The 20,830-nt window shown below is 47.4% G+C and overlaps 1 protein-coding gene across 2 annotated transcripts in view; it reads left to right on the top strand.

Moving 5' to 3' along the window:
* The window catches only part of ZNRF3 (zinc and ring finger 3), a 67,963-nt gene that overhangs the window by 31,925 nt on the left and 15,208 nt on the right, over window positions 1-20,830 (top strand). For both annotated transcript variants that reach the window (XM_053369990.1, XM_053369991.1), the window contains exon 2: window positions 10,762-10,887. In XM_053369990.1, coding sequence (XP_053225965.1) covers window positions 10,762-10,887 — 126 coding nt within the window. The remainder of the gene's footprint in view (window positions 1-10,761; window positions 10,888-20,830) is intronic.

Below are 20,830 nucleotides of genomic sequence, written 5' to 3'. Positions count from 1 at the left end.
TTTGCTCCACACTTTTTTCCTCCTAAAAAGTAAGGGGAAATGTCTGTGTGATGAAGTGAATGCTGCATGGAGGAGGGATGGACGGGAGCCATGACTCCCGTCCATTCCTCCTCCGCAGCTCGCTTTAAAGCAGCAAAGTGGGAAAGAAGCCGCTTACACAGGTGTAAAGCAAGCCCAGTGGGGGCCGTGTAATCCTTCTGCCCCCGCACTCAACTGCCCCATTGCGATTGGCTCGCGCGCTTGCACCACCCCCTTAGGACGACGCTCGCATGGGCGGAGGCATTCTACATTCTACGTACAAGGATGATAAAGCAGAAAAGATTAGCATATAAGATTCCTTTTAAACTAGAGGTAGTAAAATATACTAAGGAGCATGGAAACAGAGCAGCGGAGAGACATTTTGGGCCACTTCCAACTGAAAAAATGGAAAGAGAGTGGAGGAAACAGGAGGATCAGCTGCAAAAAGCAGATAAAGCAGTAAGCAGACTTTTCGTGGAAATGCTGCAAAGTGGCCACAGTTGGACGTGGCCATGAAAGAATGGATCACAAATCACCGGAATAATGGCTTCGCAGTCTCTACAAAAATGATAATATATGAAGCCAAACGCATTGCCGTAGAGAAAGGCATTCACGATTTTACTGGATTACCATCGTGGTGCTACAGATTTATGAGGCGATATGGCCTTGCTATGTACACCAAAACTAGAATTGCACAAAAAATGCCAGAAGAATATGAATATAAGATTTTGTCTTTTCATAAATTTGTAATTGATGCTAGGAAGAGAAATGGGTTTGAAATTGGCCAGATTGGGAATATGGATGAGGTCCCGCTAACCTTTGATGTGCCATCTAATAGGACTGTTGATCTGAAAGGTGCCAAAACTATCGCTGTGAAAACCTTCGGATATGAGAAAACCCATTACACGGTTGTGTTGTCTTGCTGTGCAGACGGCCCCGAATTGCCACCCATGTTAATTTTCAAAAGGAAAACATTTCCAAAAGAAGTGATTCCAAGAGGAATTGCTGTACATGTTCATGAGAAAGGATGAATGGACGAAAATGGAATGAGAGTATGGGCTGAAAAAGTGTGGTCCAAACATCCTGGAGGGCTTTTGAAAAAACCTGCCTTATTAGTACTTGACCAGTTTAGAGCACATTTTAGCGAAACCACAAAAAAGTGCTTTAAAGAAATGAAGACTCATCTAGCTACAATTCCTGGAGGTCTTACCAGCCAGTTGCAACCTCTCGATGTTTCCACTACAAGCCATTTAAGGTCTTTATGTGAGAAGAGTGGAACAAGTGGATGGCTGCTGGTAATCATGATCTGACACCTACTGGACGAATGAAGAGGCCCACTATCACTCAAGTTTGTGAATGGGTGAAAACATCATGGCACTCAGTGAAGGAGGAAATCGTTGTACAGTCATTCAAAAAATGTGGCATTAGCAATGCTTTGGATGGAAACGAAGATGGTATCTTATATGAAGATAGTGAAGAAAGTGATGTCAGTGATTGTGAACAACTGAGCTTCATAAATTCTGACTCTAGCACTGATAAGTTCTTGGGGTTCACAGAAGACTAGAAGAGTACTCAAACCTTAAAGTCTCTCTTCATTTGTTAATGACAGTGATGATGGTTCTTAATGCCACTTGTTAACTGCTGTTCACTTTACATGGTTGAAATATTATTCTGATATACCAGTAGTTTATTAAGTAGTTTAGTACAACATTTGATTCAGAATATTTTTCTTCTTGTTTTTCTCCTCTGAAAACTAGGTGCATCTTATGGTCAGGCGCGTCTTATGGAGTGAAAAATATGGTAATTTGACAACAGGCCCATCTGTGGTTATGGAACCTCTGAACTCCAGAGTCACTCCCAACAAGTGTTTATGTTAAAGCCCACCAAAACCAGAATCCTCGAAGCATTTGAATGGATGACTTTAGTTTTTCTTAATGCACTGTCTTTATCTTTATGTCAGCTGAATGGCAGTGCCCAGGCTTTGTGTGCAGAAGGATCCCGCTTTAACCCCAGGCCTCTCCAGGGCTGGGAGGGAGACTTTTCTTCCCATCCCCGGTACCTGATCCTGGAGAGCTGCTTGTGCCGGTCAGTGGAGGCAGTCCTGGGACAGATGGGTCAATGGCCTGGCCTGAGGCAGCCCGTCCCCCCATTTTATTTGTTACATTTTAAGGCCTGCTTTTCCTTACAGTATTCTTCCTGTCCCTATTTTATCCTCATTACAGCCCTGTGAGGTAGGCTGGACTGAGAAAAAGTGACTAGCTTGAAGTCATCCAGTGAACTTCATAGCTGAATGAGGGCTTGAACTTAGATCTCTGCAGTGCTATAGCTAGTGCTATATAACATGACCCCATGCTGCTGACTAATTATTATTTTATCCTTTATTTGTTTGTCAGTTGCTTACTACTAACAAATAATCCGTTCAATATGAAGCACACAAAAGATTAGAACAGTGAACACCATCATATCCTGATTCTAAGAACAGCAAGGCAAAACCCCAACTACCCCCAAAAGCAGATAAATCAACTAGAAATCCACCAGAGCAGACTAGATATTGACAGTCAGATGACTGGGAGAATTGGAAATTCTTTGCCTGGCACTGAGAAAATATTGATGCTAGCCAGACTCTTTGACAGATTGGAGCGCTGCTACAGAAAAGGGGTTTTGGTGTGGAGCCCCTATGAGCAATGAGAAGGATTGATCCTCACATAAGATGCAGGGTTCGAAATTAGCAGGGCTCCAGGCTCATTTTGCGCCTAAAGATTCTCCATTTGTGAGAATCTCAAAAAGTCTGGGTGCCATTTTTTGCACCTGGCTGACATTCAAGGATTACTGAAATGTATGTGCTTTGAAGTCTCAAAAGTATATCTTAAGGATAGACAATATGTTAAGGAGTTTAACAATAAAGAGTAGAGTGTTTTGAAAACTGAAGTACGGTACCAATCTTTTTATTGTAAACACCAAATTAAACATGCATTAACAATTTCTGCTAAAAATGTGATATTAACAACGTGTCACGTATGTGAGTTGTGTATTAGTTCATGCTTCTCAAAATAATAAAGTGTTGCTGATACCTCGCCCCCCCCAGTGGTGACTAGTCAACATTCCGTTTTGGCGCCCACAACCCAGGTCCCAGGATACACTGGGCTCCTAGCTTTTCTATCCCAGTTTCTAGTAAGTAAGTTTCTAGTGAGCAATAGGTTGCAGAGGAGAGGTGAAGACGTGGGGCTCTGCAGGTGGATTTGCTGGCTGTGTCTGACACAAGGAGGACCAGGCAAAGGCACCCTGGGAGGATTTGTGAGTGAAGCTGGGGGAGCCCAGTGGTACTGGGATCATGCCCCTTCCATCACCACCTCTGCAGCCTCAAGTAGCAGAAGCATGCAGGCCAGGAGGGCCACTGTCCTTAAATGCTTTAGGGTGTTCAGACTTTTCCAGTTTTCCTTAAAGCAGTCTTGCAGTGTGAGCAATATTTTGGTGGCTTAGCACAGGGCCAATTGCTTTGGCGCCTAGAAAGTTTCCAGGGTGAGAGAGAAGCCGCTCTGTGCTCGCAAAGGAGTGGGGTGTCTTTTCAAGCTGTCACCTTGTCTATGTGGTGGTTGGGGGTCTTTCACCTTGGAGCAGTTTTTGTAAGGCCCATTAATCCTTCTGGAGAAGACTGGTGTGTGTGGAGGGGGTGGCAATGCTTTCTGCCATGTGTGTAAATTGGAGATTGCTGTCACAGGCCAGTTGTGAGCCTACCACACTTGTGTCCCCACGTTTTCTGCATCTTAAGTTGTCCTTGTCGACCACCAGAAGGGGCCAAGCCGGACCTGCACTCAGTGGTGTGGAAGCCACTCCAAACAGAGGGAGGATGTTGATTTTTTGGATAGACCCAAGTGTGGTGACGATGCCCATTGGCATTCACACTCTCACTTCCACGCTGCCAAGTGGCATGGGATTGCACCCCAGGTACGTGGTTCCCATGCTGCAGGTGTGTGTGATTGGGAGGAGGGGGAGGGAGAAGCCTTGCCTCCCTCCTGAAGCTTTAACTACAGCATCTGTGTATTTCAGGCTATTTTCCTTTCAGATAGTGCCAAGAACTTTTGGCTCTTGGAGTTACTGGCAAATCTCTTCTGCCAGAATAGTCTGGACATAACATTTTGCACCTCACTGTCTTTTCTTTTCTCTCCTTGGGGGCCATGTGCCATAAGCCTTTGGCCAGCATTGGAAGAAGACACAACAGTGCTGTGGCCAGGTCTTTTGATGTGTTGTGGGTGGGGTGGGGGGGACTTATTCTACTCTCTTAGAAGAAGCACAGTTGCAGGAGACCAAATGCTTATGGTTATCCTGTCTAATGGATGCATTATAAGTTGGGAGGGAGTGGAAGAACCCATAATCCCATGGTGTTTCTTTGGCCTTTGGAAGATCACTCCCTGGCAGACTTCCAGGCTGACTTATTCTGGGTTCTGTTCAAGCTGGGTGAGAGTATGGCCTGGACCTATCTGTGAGTAATCCCCACTGCCTCAGGCATGGAAAACTTGGGAATTTGAGGTTTTAGCATTTATAGATCCCATACTAAGATAAGATGAATATGGTACTCTACCAAGGTTACTGTTCAGTCATGACCAGAAATTGTATAAAGGTTAATGGAACTATGAAATCTTCTCACTCGCATTTGATGGCTAGAATTAAGGGGTGTTTTTTCCTGAGTTACATGTCACACTGGCAGAGAGACAGGAAGGAGGAGAGTCACGGCCTGAGCCTTTTCCTGGGCAAATGGGAGCCTGTGGATGGGACTGCAGGGCAGACTCCCAACTTTGCTTCGTAAATTAGAGAAAGGAGGAGGCTTCATAACTTGGGCAGTTTACATCAGTAGTATATTCAAAAGTCAGCCTGACTTTTCCTCATCCTATGAGGTCTTCATGCCCACAGTGGAGTGTTGCTGAGCCAAGACTATGCTTCTAAAACAAATTGGGGTCATTCGCAGAAGCATATCCTGGCCTTGAGTGCATATTGCCAGGATTATCTCACTTGTTTGTAATCTCATCAGGGCAATTAATCAGTATTGTGCAGTAAAATTCTTATGAAGAATTTGTAGCCTTTAGGCATAAAGCCCCCTAAGCCCACAGCACAAAGAGGATTGGTCCAAATCAACAAGAAGAAAAGACTGGTGTAAGAGTTCTGTGTCTGGACCAGACATAAGATGAGCCCAGCTGGGTCAGGTCACAGTGTGTCTGCTTAACTCAACATCTTGCCTCTGAACATACATAGACTGAGGAAGAAGAGAGTAGGACTAACTGGGCGGTCTCATGGTTGAAGCGTATAAGAAATGAGGATTCCCAAGGATATTACATTGGGAGAGAGGCTTTTCTTTAGTTTGTTCAGAAATGTTCTCGAGGCAGTGAGGCAGCCAGGTTTTCAGATGACAACAAATTATTCAGGCTGGCAGATGCTCAAAGTGATTGGGAATGAGCTCCAAAAGAGTCCAAACTTGTTGAATGATCATTACAGTGGAAAATGTATTTTGGTCTATTGAAGTGAGACTGATGCATGTTGGGGCAAAAAATTCTAACTTCACACAGGTGGGAACTAAACTCACGGTGAACTAATCAGGGAAGCGATAGTGGGGCTGTGGCAGAAAACTCTGTGAAAGAATTGGTCCTAGTGTGCGGCAGCCATGAAAAGGGTGACTTCCATGTTAGGAATCGTTAAGAAAGGATCAGAAATTAAAATGCCAACATCATAGTGCCTTTATACAAATTGATAGTGTGGCCACACCTGTATGCTCTTACAACTGCCACAACTTGTAAAGCTGGAAAAGGTGCAGTAAAGGACAACCAAGGTGACGGGGAGGTTGGAGCGACTCGCCTGTAAGGAAAGACTACACAGTTTGAGACTAATGAATTGGGGGTGAGGGGAAGGAATTGAGGAAGTGGGAGAATGATGAGAGGCTTATGGAATTATGGATGGTGTGGAGAAAAGTGAAAAGAGAGAAGTTGTTCTGTCTCTGTCATGTGGGTAAAACCCATTGAGGCCATCCGGTGAAACCAAATGTTGGGACGTTCGGGGCAGACGAAAGCACATGCTACTTATCACAGCACATGCTTAAACTATGGGATTTGCTCCCCCACCCCTCGGGTAGCTCTAGAAGAGGATTGAAGCAATTCATGGAGGAGAATAAGGCTCTCCATGGCTGCTAGTCATGCTAGTTCAGGGACCACATTGCTTTGGGCTTCCCTGTGGCATTCTGGGGTGTGACACTTTCAACCTGAGCCAGCAGTGATTTTTCAAAAGTATGCAACAGATCCATGAAGGATAAAGCAATTGATAGAACTGTTGACTGTGCTAGAAGGATAGTCTTGTATCTTAGGTATGCCAAGTTCTGAAAGCCCTTTTGGATCAGGCCAAAGGCCCACGTAGTCCAGTGTCCTGTTCTCACAGTGACCAACAGATTTATGAGTTCTGGCCTTTCTGTTGCTGCTGAAGAACAACAGTCTTTTTCTCACATTTGAGATGGAAGGAGCAGAACAGAGGCTGTTTCTCTCCCTTCCAGAAGCAGTTTCATGATCTTCCTCACTCTTCCAGTGTCTGCTTTCTGTCCCCTCCCCGATATCTCAGATTGTGTCTTGCATGGAGACTCTGAAGTCACAGAGTTTACAAATAGGGAGCTTGAGGATCAGAGTCCCAGAAGCAGAGCACAGGAAGAACCTGCCTCCACTGCCCCCAGCCTTGCCTCCCGGAGTGCCATGACCCTACCTCCGCCTTGCTAGCCCTCCCTTCATAGGAAGCCTGAGCCCCAGGGTGGAGTCTCCGTATGAAGGTGGCAGCCAACGCACTTCTACTCAGAGTAGGTCTATGAATGAGGCCACTCTGAGTAAAACCTTGTTGGATGCCTTCCAGAAAGTTTCCTTTTGTGTCCTGGCTTCCCTGTGCAAGTGGGGTCACTTCCCCTAAGAGGAAAGGGAGCCTGTGATTTAGAGAGGACTTGGTTTGGGATTTAAATGGTGAAGTTGGTTATTCTGCCTTTTTAAGATTGGGAGCTTTATTTGCTAGAAGGACAAAAGAGAGGAAGTTTCTCCCCTCTGAATCACTAAGCCGCTTTTTCTTGGGGTGGGGGGACTGTTCTGCACTCTTCCTCCCAGTCACGTTGGGCCTGCTCTGTAACAGTAGCCTCACTTAAGTTGTGCGGTCCTTTTAGAAGTTATTTTAAACCCTTGGGAGTGTGTGCAGATACTGTGACCTTGGATAAAGGCAGCAGCAGCCCCCTTTGAGCCAGGCTGTTTCAGACATCTGGGAAGATCTCTGCCCACCCCCACTCATTTATTTCAATGATTTTATTTAAAGGCAAAAGCTTGGTGGCTTAAATGGCTGGCTGATCCTTCACCCCCAATTTGGCTTTGCTCTGCTTCTTGGAGATGGACTGAAGAAGGAAGAGGAACTCTCTCCTAGTTTAGCTGCTGAGATGGCAACAGAGCAGCCTATAAATTGATGGCTTGGGGGAAGCTGAAGCAGGAACATCCATGTGTGTGGTGGAGGGCTGGAGGAGGCTGAAGCACAGGAGGTTAAAGATGTCTGTTCCAAATACAGTTGACGAGAGACACTGTACTGTAAGTGTTCCTACGCGAATGCCTCACTCTCTACGTCAGCAAAGGCGTTGAGTCCAACAAGCTAGAAATTCCCAAAGGGTCAGACACCCCCACTAATTCCCAAGAGTAATTTAGTACTGGCAATGTGCTATCATGCCCCTGACCCAAATGCTCAGGAGAGGATGGGTTTTGGAGCCTAAAAACAAGGAGGCACCCAAAGACAGAAGTGCTACATGGTAGTGGATGACTCCAGTTATCCCCTCCTAGGCAGGTCCCATAGAATCATAGAATTGTGAAGTTGGAACAGGCCCTCAGGGTCATCTAGTCCAACCCCCTGCAATCAACTAGATAGTACATGGCAGACTTTTGGTTCATATTCTTTTTCACAGTTTGTTTATATTCAGCATGAGACACTATTGTCCTAGATGGGGGGGGGGAGAAAAGGGAGGAGGGAGAGGGTTGGGGAGGAATAATGATTTTTTTCATTCAGTTGCATAGTGTTTGTGCAGGGTTTTTGTGTCACCATCTCGTGGGTATGCCCTTTATTTACCATATATAGTTATTTGTTTTTATTTGCATTGTGAGAGAGAGAGGGGGATCCAGAGCTTGGTTAGTTGCGTCCAGTTGATTGCAGTGTGGCTTATCAGGGGGAGGGGCGGTAAGTTGTGGGGTCAGGTTAACCACATTGATTTGTGTGCTGTTGTGGGGGATAGTTCTTTGTCTTGTTGTGCTGTGCATGAGATGAAGGGGAACTCCTTTGCTTGTTCCTGTGCTAGTTGTAAGTTTGTCGGCTAACTTTTCTAATTGGGCTGTTTCATGTATATTTTGGTACCAGTGGTCCATGTTCACTCCTAATAGGTTCTTCCCGTGTCTAGTTACAATATTTCTAGCTGCTGAGAGTAAGTGACATGAGTTCCTTGTCATGTGCATGTGTGTTGTTGACCTGGAATATGTTTAATAGGGCTAGTTCTGGAGTCGCTTCTATTACCTGTTTTGTTATTTTGGAGATTTCCTGCGGCAGTGATATCCAAAAGGATTGAACCTTGGGGCATTCCCACCAGAAGTGGAGGTATGTGCCTATGTAGGTGCAGCATCTCCAGCATTTGGATGAGGTTCCTGGGTGTACCAGCACCAGCTTACGTGATGTTAGGTATCATCTATAGATAAGTTTCAGAGTGATAGTCTACCACCTTCTGAGGGAGTCTGTTCCACTGTCAAGCAACCCTTACTGTGAGAAAGTTCTTCCTGATGTTTAGTTAGAATCTCCTTTCTTGTAACTTGAAACCATAGGTCCTAGACTCTGGAGCAGGAGGAAACTATGTAGCTTGTTCTGTTTATAGATATCTGAAAATGGCTGTCACATCTCACCTTAGTCTCCTCTTTTCCATGCTAAACATACCCAACTCCCTCAACCGTTCCTCACAAGGCTTGGTTTCCAGACCCTTTATCATTTTGTTTACCTTGCTCTGCACATGTTCCAGCTGGTCAAGTCTGCTCAGAACTGGACACAGGATTTCAGGTGTGGTCTGACCAAGGCAGAATAGAGTGGGATTATAAATTCCCTTGATTGGGACACTATACTTCTGCTAATGCAGCTTAGAATAGCATTAACATTTTTTGCTGCTCCACACTGTTGACTTATGTTCCACTTGTGGTTCACCAAGACTCCTAGATCCTTTTCAGATATACTGCTAGTAAGCCAGGTGTCCCCCACCTTATATTTGTGCATCTGGTTCTTCCTACCTAAGTGCAGCACCTTACATATGACCCTATTGAAATTCATTTTGTCAGTTTGGGCCCAGTTCTCCAATCTGTTAAGGTCACATTGAATCCCGATTCTGACTTCAGGGGCATTGGCTTCCTCAATGATGAGTTGATAAGTATCTCCTCAGTTCCTTTGTCCAAGTCATTTATAAAACATTGAACAACAACAGGCCCAGTACATGCGTGTTCCGGTCACAACAAGCAGGTAAAATTTCTAGATGTATTGAATGCCCTAGAATAGCTGGCAGTGGAACAGACCAGCAGGTCACTCCCCTGGACTTAATCCAAATGGATCCTTGAAAATTATTCTAAGGTGCTCAAGTGTCCTCTGATAAAACATAAAATTCTGCCCACATGAGGAAATAAGGTTGCCAGGAGAGCATGTTGAAGGCTACTTTCCGTGTAATGTCTGTGAAGAAATGCAGATGACGTAAAAGCTGTGTTTGGGGAGGCAACAGATTCTTGCAGGAAATGAACCTGACCGCAAACACAAGAATGTGCCATTTCTGTGCCCCTTCACCACCCAGGAACTCCAAGCAGGCAGTGAGGGGTATAGGAAGATCCTTTGGGAATGCTGATGGGGAAAATGATGGCTCCGTCTGCTGCACCATTTAATGCAGTTGTACGCCTTGCCTTTGGATAACGCAAACAAGGCTGCTTCAGAGCATGAGGAAGAGGCAAGCAAAGTCAGGCAAGCACTTGATGTCTCTTCTTAAAGGGAAGAAACAGCAATATGGTTTTGCTTTAAAAAGAGGCAGCCGTAGGAAAGGAGAGATGGTTAGGGACCATCCCAAGAATGAAACAAGAATGAGAGTGCACCCAATTAAATGAAAACTCTGCTTGCACTGCACCTAACCAATGCCTAGAGTTCATGGCCACAAGCTTTGATTCAGCAGGTTCAGAGAAATGAGTGAGATGTTGCTCTTTCTGTGGCTGTTAGCAAACCACTTTGAGACATCTCCCCTTTTGCCTTGGCCATTTGCCTGCTGGGAGGAATGGGGATGTTCCCTCTGAAGGGATATCTTCTTTGGCATCATTTCATTTTGTAGCATTTTGCTTCAACTGCTTTGTCCTAGAACAGTCCCATGTACAGACACCCACAAAGACTTATGCATTTTTCAGTATTAATGCTGTTCATCTCCCTTCAGTCTCAAGGGCATTGGGACTTTGCAAATATGTCCCAGCAGGAGACACGACTTCTGGATTTTCTCTTGGTCACAGCATTGGTAGGAGCAGGTTGAGAGGCCTGCCTGGAGTTGTGCTCAGCAATATCTTTAGGACCATTCTATGGGAACCTGAGGATGTGTTGATAGGTGGGGCGCCAGGGGAACGGATGTTGGTGGCCTCACAATGGAAAGCAAATGAGATGAACCTGTTCATCTGCTTCATGGTGTCCTTTCCCTTCCTCCTCTTCTAGATGCATCCCTTGGGACTCTGCAATAGCAATGATGAAGAGGATTTGTACGAATATGGCTGGGTTGGAGTGGTGAAGCTGGAGCAGCCGGAGGTGGAACCCAAGCCCTGCCTGACAGTCTTGGGCAAGGTAAGAAGACCCTCCCTGATGGTGCAGAGGGCCATGCCCTTGCCCCATGCCACACCATGCTGCCAGGAGACTTGTTTGGCGGGCCTCTTCATTGTGCTGGTTGACTCCCAGGTAGATGTGAGCTTGGTAGAGCACACACACGATCCTGGCAGGGGTGAGTGTTGTTGCTGCCAGAAGTTTACTCCTTGATGCCCCTTCTCCAAAACGTGCTTCCAGGCTCTTGGTGTGCTGCTGGATCTCCATCACGGAGACTTGATCCTGCACCAGTTGCTGCAAAGCCAAGTAAACATAGGAGATTTGGTGTGCACTGCACAGTCCAAATGGGCAATGAATGTTCACCCAGAAGGTGCAGATTCAGGGCTTTTATGCTGGATGGTTTAGGGCTGCCACATTGTAATCTGTTTCCCTTCCTTCCCAAGAACATCCTTTCCTTCAGACTCAGAGTGAACCCTCACTCCCACCAGATGCTGGGTGTCTGTCTAAAGCCAGGTCTGTTGCAAGGCACTAAGTGCCCCAGCCCACTGCTGCTCTTAATAATGTCCCTCCTGGGCCCTCCGCTCCCCTCCCCATTGACAGCGTAGAGCTCCTTCTGCCTTGGTCAGGCAGAGGCACCCGAGAGTCTCCCTCCACTGGAGAATGACCCTAGTCCATGAATGACTCTTCCTTGCCAGAGAGGCTGTTCAGCTTTCCGTTTCCATCTCCTGGTGTTGCTCTTGCCAAACTTAGAAGCTGGCATATTTCCAACTCTGTGTTTTGTGGCAAAGGTCAAGCTGGATGCATTCCAAGGTGGCCCCTTTTGGGAAGACAACTGCAGGCATCACTGCAAGGGAGCCATCGCTGCCCCCCCAGCCTCAGCTGTGGCTGCAAATGGCTGCTGGCAGACCAAGAGCTGTGGTGGTCAGTGAGGCTGAGGCCAGGACAGCCTTTGGGAGCAGCACCAGGCACAGAACAGCCCTGGGATGGGGCGGGGCAGGGAGTGGCAGTCTTGACTCTTGCCAGGGGGCCATTGGCAGGGCTGAGGCATACCTTTTTCTTTTTTTAAAAAAAGAATGCTTATGAGGTTCCTACCCACCTGGAAAAGTGTGAGAAGTTGATACTGGTTTTTCTGAGCACTGTGCAATGGGCAGCTGAGCCAGAAGGGCTTGAGTTGTGGTCTTGTTGGGTATCTTCACTTAACCCAGGTGGGGGCAGATGTTCTTCCAAGCAGGTTGTTGTTCCCCTGGAGAATGTGGCAGCTCTCCAGGGAGCAAGGGCCCCCAGGGAATACCTGCATTAGTTCAGTGATTCCTCACCCCCCCCCGCACTGTTCATACATACACACACAGTTCATTTTGGCAGACTGGTGTCCACTGATGGAAGAAGCTGCCTTACTGTCTGACTTCTAAAGTGGAGGACTTACCCCCCACAGCAGTGAAGAGTACTGGGTGGAGACCTTTGCTGCATCAGACTGATGTTCCTTTTGGGCAAAGTACCGTTCCTCGTGAGGCTGACCAGGCCTAGTTGGGGGTAAGGACACCAAGAGAGCATGCAGGGAGCACCCTGGCTTCCAGCTGCTAAGGGCCCTGCTCCTTTCCGGGGTGAGGAATAGGATTCCCCTAGGGCAGGACTGAGGAACCTGTGGGGGCCCTCCAGGTGCTGCTGGTGCTCCCATCAGCCCTGACCATGGGCCATGGGGGCTGTCGGGAGTTGTAGTTCAGCAGCATGAGGAGGCCAAGAGGGCATTCCTGTGATAAAGGCAGGTGGTTGACGGGGGCTGCTTGTGAGAGAGGGCTTAGTGAGGTCAGAAGAAGCTGTTAGGACAACTGTGAAGTGGCACTATCCATCTCCTTGCTTTTATTTCTGGGATGGGTGCAGAGGAGGGCAACCAAGATGAAGCCTTATGAGGAACGGTTGAAGAAGTATGGTTATGTTGAGACTGGAAAAGAGGAGACTGGGAGGAGGAGATATGCTAGCCATCTTCAGAGATCTCAAGGGCTGTCACCGGGCCATTTGTCAAGGATGCTTTAGTTGAGATTCCTGCACTTCAGGGGGGTCAGACTAGATGACCCTTGGGATCCCTTCCAGCTGTACAGTTCTATGATTCTGTGATTTTGTGTTTGTGCTCGGGTGCTACCTTGAGCCTGAAGCATTGTGCAAGAAAGGCAGTGGTGCTATTGCTGCTTTTCTATAGGGAAGAGAAGATCCCATCCTCTCCGCCCCCCATGCTCTGACTCCTCTGTTGAACTGGGTATTAACGCCCAACTCTTCATTTCCAAGTGGGCGCATCAAGACAAGCATCCTCCCCTTTCTTTCTGGTGCCTGTACCCTGCCCTTCTCTCTGAGGACTTGGCTCTGCTGGTGCTGTGGCAGGTGGGGGTGTTTGGAGGGGATGCTGCGGAAGCCCTTGCAGAGGGTGTTGCCCCCTTGACTGATCAAGGCATCTTGAGGGCTGTTCTTGACTGATCCGATGATCTTCTGAATAGAATGGTCAGTCTGGGGGCAGAGAGGGGAGAAGAGTCGAGAAGCCCTGGCCTCATCTGGACAAGATTTTCCTTCCTGAAGGCCAATTTGTTTCTGCTAGGCTAATCCTGCCCCCTTCCTTCGGAGGTGGGGGGGAGGAGGTTGCTTTGAGCCATGGTGGCGCACAGGCTGCTGTTTCTGCTGCTGCTGCTGCTGCTGCTGCTGCTGCTGCTGCTGCTGCTGCTTGGTTCCCAGGCTGGGAACCCACTGAGCCAGTTTCCATGGCCACCACAAAAAGTGCCTGATGCCGGCTGCTTCAAAGAGACACCCACCCCTGCCACCAGGCCTTCGTGTTGTGGGGAAAAGGAGCAGAGGCTGCCTCTCTGGAGTTGTCAACACCAGGTTGCTCCATATCAGCCCTTCCTTTCCCTGGAGATTTTGGCTAAAGGACTGGGAGGCTGGCCAAAACCTCTCCATCGAGGAGACGGCTTTGAGGATCCTTAGCTGAAGAAATTCTTCCCAGATTTTGTGAGTCAGAAATACCTGACCTTGTCTGTGGAGAGATGCTTCTCTGCATTAGCAGTGACCCCCCCCCACTGGGGTGGGGTGGGATTTTGGCTCATTTTGGCTAACAAGATTTGCAACTTTCACTCAAGTTGGGCTTCTTGGAAAGTGAGCGATATGGCCAATGTTTAAAAAGGAATCGGGTGGGGAGTGAGGAAGCATGTGAGTTCTTGGGCTAGCAACACTTCTGGGCAATAAATAAGTGGAAAGCATGATCAAGGAGAATTTGTAAGCGTTATGAATAAGCAAATGATAGCAAGGTGGTCAATGACTTCTAGTCACAATGGCTGTGTTCTACCTCCACTGTCAGGAGGCTGCAGGTCTCTGATACTCGCTGGGCATTGCAGGGTGTGTGTGTGTGTGTGTGTGTGGGCGGGCCTTTTATTGGAGCATCTTGTTGGCCAGGGTGAGAAGAGGATGCTGGACCAGATGAGCTTCCTTGGGGCCTGATCCAGCTGCCAGGCTCTTAGGTTCTTTAAGAGGGTTTGCAAGCCTCTGGACAGGGGTGTAGATACTGGGCGCTTCCCCCCCCCTTTGTTTCCCCTGCCCCCCCATGTATTTCTCCTTTCCACATCCAGCATTGGGGGGGGGGGGAAATAAGAGGCTTTGTTATCCACCCTGCTTCTCCTTTGTACTCATAGAAGACAAAGGGCTTTCAAAGCCTTCCCATGTGTCTCCTTTTCTTCCCTGATGTTGGAGGTGGAAATGGAAAAAATGGGTGGAAATAGGGGCAGCTTCAAAGAGCAGCTCTGGGAGGGAGAAGTGCCCCCCCCTTTGAGCAAGGGGTGCCGGTTGATAGACAGTGGGAAGCATGCCTTGCTCCAGCAGAGGAGCAGCCAGGAGTCCGCTCCTTTAAAGTCCCACCTCCAGCCCACGATGCCATGTATGACTTCATGTGTAGTATAATAATAATAATAATAATAATAATAATAATAAAATTATTTATACCCCGCCCATCTGGCTGGGTTTCCCCAGCCACTCTGGGCGGCTTCCAACAGAATATTAAAATACAATAGTCTATTAAACATTAAAAGCTTCCCTAAACAGGGCTGCCTTCAGATGTCTTCTAAAAGTCCAATAGTTGTTTTTCTCTTTGACATCTGGTGGGGAGGCCTAGTGGGCCAAATTTAGCCATTGGGCCAGAGGTTCCCCACCCCTGAAATGAACCATAACATCTGGTTCCACATGGTCAACTTGGGAGCTTTCAGTCAAAGTGTCCAGAGTGGCCGAGGGAATCGCCGGTGTTCTTGGATTCCAGAGCAGAGCTGAGGTGCAATTCCAAACTAAACACGAGCTACCTGTAAAGTCGAAAATGAAACCCCTCCCCTCCCTCCTGGTTCCTCCTTTGCAAGCTAAATAAATGGAAAGACCCAGCATTGGGGAAGCAATGGCTGTGGGTCTCTTGCTCCCCTCTTGCCATAGTGTCAGGCATGGAGGAATATTAGGAGTTCCAGGGGTCTTCTGGACAAGCTGCTCTGTTTGGGGTGGGGGCCGGGAACTGACTTCAAACTCTCCTCCCAAAAATGCTCTCCACGTGGGCCCTGCAATATGACTGGTGCCAAAGCCTGCAACCCGCCCTGAGACTATGGCATTGGCCTGCTTGTCTGCAAGGGACTAATGAGCCCGCCTGCCTGTTTATTGGCAGTGGTTAACCTCTCGCAAGTTAGCGCTCCCTCGCAAGCCATGGCCGCAACCGCCAGCACCGCAGTGTCCGTGGTGAGGGGGCTGGGTGCCAGGCAAATAGGCACGGCTGGCAGAGAGGGCAGAGGAGAGAATGCCCACGCTGGAGAGCATGCAGGAGAAAGTGGGTCTGGCTTTCCTAGTCAAGCTTTTTATTCCTGCAATGCCAGGCCAGGGGGAACAACCCGCAGGCCCTTTGCCTCTCCGTCACCAGAAACATTTGCTTGGAGCAGGCTTCCCAAAAGGAGCCGACCAGCTGGGAGACGTTCTCCAAGCAACGCCTTCCATCTCAGCTGGTCTGCTGTGGAGCGGCTTTGGCAAATGAGACCCCTAATCAGAGGTGGAAGGGTTTCTGTTTTTGTTTTTCTGTAATCCTTGTCCCGAGGCTTCTGCAATGCAACTCTGTTCCTCTGATTGTGTGGAGAGAAGTTTCCAGTTTTGTAATAACTCTTCCTTTTGAAATGAAGCAACATGTGAATTTGGGACGCAGAGTGGCATGGCCTCCACAGGAGCCATCCAGGGTGCAGGAGCAGCTCTGCAAGAACCCCCACAGAGCCAGGCTGCGCACAGAGCAGCTTTCCCAGGCGATAGGGAAGGGAAGATGTTTCTCGGGGGCCAAAGCAGCAGCTGGGGAGGAAAGGGGCTGTGCTGCCTATGGTGTGTTGCTGGAGGGGGGCAGTAATTGAGAGAAGGAGGCTTCCCCTGGCTAACAGAATGATAAGGCATGCATTATTCCTTGGCATGAAGGAATCTCATAATAATAATAATAATAATAATAATAATAATAATAATAATAATAATAATATATTATATCCCGCCCTCCCCAGCCAAAGACGGGCTCAGAGCAGCTAACAACAGTAAAATAAATACATTCTAAAATCATTTCATTATAAAATTAATTCAAATCAGATTAATGGCAACCATTGGGCTAGAGTTCTGTGAGGATTGCCAAAGGAGGGGGTCAGGCTGTGCCCTGGCCAAAGGCCTGGTGGAACAGCTCTGTCTTGCAGGCCCTGCGGAAAGATGTCAAGTCCCGCAGGGCCCTAGTCTCTTGTGAAAGAGCATTCCACCAGATCGGAGCCACTGCTGAAAAAGCCCTGGCTCTGGTTGAGGCCAGCCTAACCTCTCTGTGGCCTGGGACCTCCAAGATGTTTTTTTTTTTAAAGTAATATTTATTAAGAGTTTAAAGATTACAAAAAGAAGAAAAAGAGTTAAACAAAACAAAACAATACAATACAATAAAACAAAAACACTACTTATCTTAACAAAACAAAAGCAAGAACAGAAACAATTAAAAACACATCTAATATTTCCATATCTTGTCTTTCGTTTACTTGTTTCAACGACCTCCTCACACCTCCCTTTTTTGTATTCCAGTTCAGTTAGCTATTTCAGCAAATCCTTTCCATCTTTCTCATTTTTTGTCCTATAATTTATCTTAACCCAATCTAACCTTATTTTTTCCCCTTTGGCCCATTAAACAATCTATTCTTACTTAATTCTTTATAACATTCCTACTAAAGCCATATAGCTTCATTCCAACATCCTTCTAACATTCATTAATTTTACAATGTTTCTGTAAATAGTCTTTAAATTTTTTCCAATCTTCTTCCACCGACTCTTCTCCCTGGTCTCGGATTCTGCCAGTCATTTCTGCCAGTTCCATGTAGTCCATCAACTTCATCTGCCATTCTTCCCGGGTGGGTAAATCTTGTGTCTTCCAATACTTTGCGATGAGTATTCTTGCTGCTGTTGTAGCATACATAAAGAAAGTTCTATCCTTCTTTGACACCAATTGGCCGACCATGCCCAGGAGAAAGGCCTCTGGTTTCTTCAGGAAGGTATATTTAAATACCTTTTTTATTTCATTATAAATCATCTCCCAGAATGCCTTAATCCTTGGGCATGTCCACCAAAGGTGAAAGAATGTACCTTCAGTCTCATTACATTTCCAACATTTATTATCAGGCAAATGGTAAATTTTTGCAAGCTTGACTGGTGTCACGTACCACCTGTAAATCATTTTCATTAAATTCTCTCTTAAGGCATTACATGCCGTAAACTTCATACCTGTGGTCCATAACTGTTCCCAGTCAGCCATCATGATGTTGTGTCCATCTTGTGCCCATTTAATCATAGCAGATTTCACCGTTTCATCCTGAGTGTTCCATTTCAACAGCAAGTTATACATTCTTGACAAATTCTTAATTTTGGGATCTAACAATTCTGTTTCCAATTTTGATTTTTCCACCTGGAAGCCAAGTTTTTTGTCCAAATTATATGCCTCCATTATTTGGTAATAATGGAGCCAGTCTCGCACTCTGTTTTTTAATTTTTCAAAGCTCTGCAGTTTTATTCTGTCTCCCTCTTGTTCCAGAATTTCCCAATATTTCGGCCATTTGGCCTCCATATTGAGTTTTTTCTGAGCCTTCGCTTCCATTGGTGACAACCATTTTGGGTTTTATTTTCTAACAAGTCCTTATATCTTATCCAGACATTAAACAGTGCTTTTCTGACAATATGGTTTTTAAACGCTTTATGTGCTTTAACCTTGTCATACCACAAATATGCATGCCAACCAAATACATTGTTGAAACCTTCTAAGTCCAACACATCAGTGTTTTCAAGAAGCAGCCACTCTCTCAGCCAACAAAAAGCGGCTGATTCATAATAAAGTTTAAGGTCTGGCAGGGCAAATCCACCTCTTTCTTTAGCATCAGTTAATATCTTAAATTTTATTTGAGGCTTCTTGCCCTGCCAGACGAATCTGGAGATGTCTCTCTGCCACTTCTTGAAACAGTCCATTTTGTCCAAGATTTGCAATGTTTGAAACAAAAACAGCATCCTTGGCAATACGTTCATTTTTATCACAGCAATTCGGCCTAACAGTGATAACTTCAAATTTGACCATGTTTCTAAGTCCTTTTTCACTTCAATCCAGCATTTTTCATAATTATCCTTAAATAAATTCACATTCTTAGCAGTCATGTTGACCCCTAAATATTCCAAGATGTTTTTGTTTGAAGACCGTAAGGTCCTCCGTGGGACATACCAGGAGAGGCGGTCTTGTAGGTACGAGGGTCCTAGGCGGTATAGGGCTTTAAAGGTTAAATCCAGCACCTTAAACCTGATCCTGTACTCCAGCGGGAGCCAGTGCAGCTGGTATAGTACCGGATGAATATGATCTTGCAGGGAAGACCCCATAAGGAGTCTCGCCGCGGCATTCTGCACCCGCTGGAGTTTCTGGGTCAGTCTCAAGGGCAGCCCCACATAGAGTGAGTTACAATAATCCAGTCTGGAGGTGACCATCGCGTGGATCACATTCACTGCACGTCTTCCTAGGAACTGTGGTAGACCTTTGCAAGTTATTAATGGTGCCAGTGCAATTTCTGGTCCCTCTCTTTTGAGGTCCTGATCCTGCAGTGGTGGCGGAAGGGTGTTGCAATGCTGCAGTTGCACAGAACGTGGCTGCAGGTGGGGTGGGTGGCCCTCTCTTTCTCTGTGCCCCACCCCACATCTGAGAAGTAAAAATTCCAAGCATTCAGTCATAGAAAGAAAAATGGAGCTGTTGATTTGCATCTGGCTGGTGGAATGGTTCTTGCTCTTATCCACACCCCCATCTCTCCCAGTTGGCCGCTCTGCAATGTTAGAGGAGATGCACACCTCCTCCTCAAAGCACAGAGGGAACCAGGCAGAGGGCCTTGTTGGTAGTGGCGCCCGCCCTGTGGAATGCTCTCCCAGCAGATGTCAAACAGATAAACAGCTACGCGATTTTTAAAAGACATTTGAAGGCAGCCCTCCTTCAGGGAAGTTTCTAGTGTGTGATGTTTTGTTGTGTTTTTACTATTTTTGTTTGCCTGGAGTGGCTGGGGCAAGCTAGTCAGATGGGCGGCATGTAAATTTATTATTATTATTATTATTATTATTATTATTATTATTGGAGCAGCATCGTCTTTCAGGGGGCCCAGCACTTGCCAGGAGATGAGCAGCAGAGGCACCTGCTCTGTTCAGTGTCCGCTGGTTTTCGTCAGGGTCATCTTCGCTCCCATCTGCACCTATACATTTGCAGCAGCTTCATACCACTTTAAAGCAGCCATGGCATGTCCCAGAGAATCCTGGAAGGTGTGGTTTTCTCAGGGTGCTGAGAGCTGTTAGTGTTACTGTGTGCCTGAACATGTATGTGTGTCACCACTCGTGGTGAGATACACATACTGTCAAAGAGTTTTGGATGTTTTTGCTGGAGCTATAGCCTGCTTTCCATTTATGAATACGTGTTTTACCCTTAACCCTTATGCCCACAAAAAGTTATTATTACACAAAAGGAAAAGAAGGTTGTTTTTTACATGAAATGAAATTGACAAAATAGATATAGGTGTCTCCCCACTTCTGCGGGGGTTACGTTCCCAGGTACTGCGCTTACATGTGAAATCACATATAGTGGGGAGCACCATCTAAAAAGCAAAACTCCACCAAAAATCTGTCGGACTCCAGCTTTCCACAGGCCTCAAAGTTTGGTGCAGAGCAGGGCCGTAGCGAGGGGGTGGCGAAGTGGGCGGCCGCCAGAGGCGCAGGTGACAGGGGGGCGCTAAATCAAAGTCGGTGCCTTTCCTGAAACTGGCACCCCAGCGCTGCAGGAGGCTCCAGGCGGCTTCCGGCATGCTCCCAGCGCTGCTCGGGACCATTTCCACCCTCGGGGCTGTGCCGGGGTGGTTGGCTGGTGCTGGAGGAGAGGAGGGCTCGTGCCCGGCAACCACCGCTCCATCCAGCGCTACTCAAACCCATCTGCCACCGCAACCAAACCTGGTGGCCGCCTCTGCGCCGGCTCCGCCTCCCCACCATCATGCTTGGTTGTGCCTGTCCCGCCTTCCTGCTCTGCTCTCAGGCGCATTTGGAGCCCTGGTGACACCGGGGAGTGAGTGCGAGGCTGGGCAGGTGCAGGCGAGGGGGCGCGCAAAATCATAGGGAGAGGCAGCCCCCCCAACCACACCCCTTAATAACCCCAGACTTTGAGGGAATGGGCTGAGCCTTCGCCTTGCGCTCTCCAAAGCGCTGACTCTCCTGGGGTGGGGTGGAGCGGGGGAGGCAGTTGCAGCCCCCGCAGAGTTTGTGCGCAGTCACCGGGTGCTCCCTTACCTCCCCCGAGGAGGAAGGTGGGATCCACACGGCTGCCCCCCTCCCCGGGTGCACCCCAGGAGGGGCCCACCACCTGCCAGTCCCATCTGCTGGCAGCCGCCGCCAGGGGCTGAGCCCACCATCGCCC

The sequence above is a fragment of the Podarcis raffonei genome, chromosome 16, assembly GCF_027172205.1.
Source record: "Podarcis raffonei isolate rPodRaf1 chromosome 16, rPodRaf1.pri, whole genome shotgun sequence".
Classification (NCBI taxonomy): domain Eukaryota; kingdom Metazoa; phylum Chordata; class Lepidosauria; order Squamata; family Lacertidae; genus Podarcis; species Podarcis raffonei.
The sequence above is the reverse complement of the archived record's forward strand: the minus strand, read 5'-3'. Positions and strand labels throughout refer to the sequence as shown.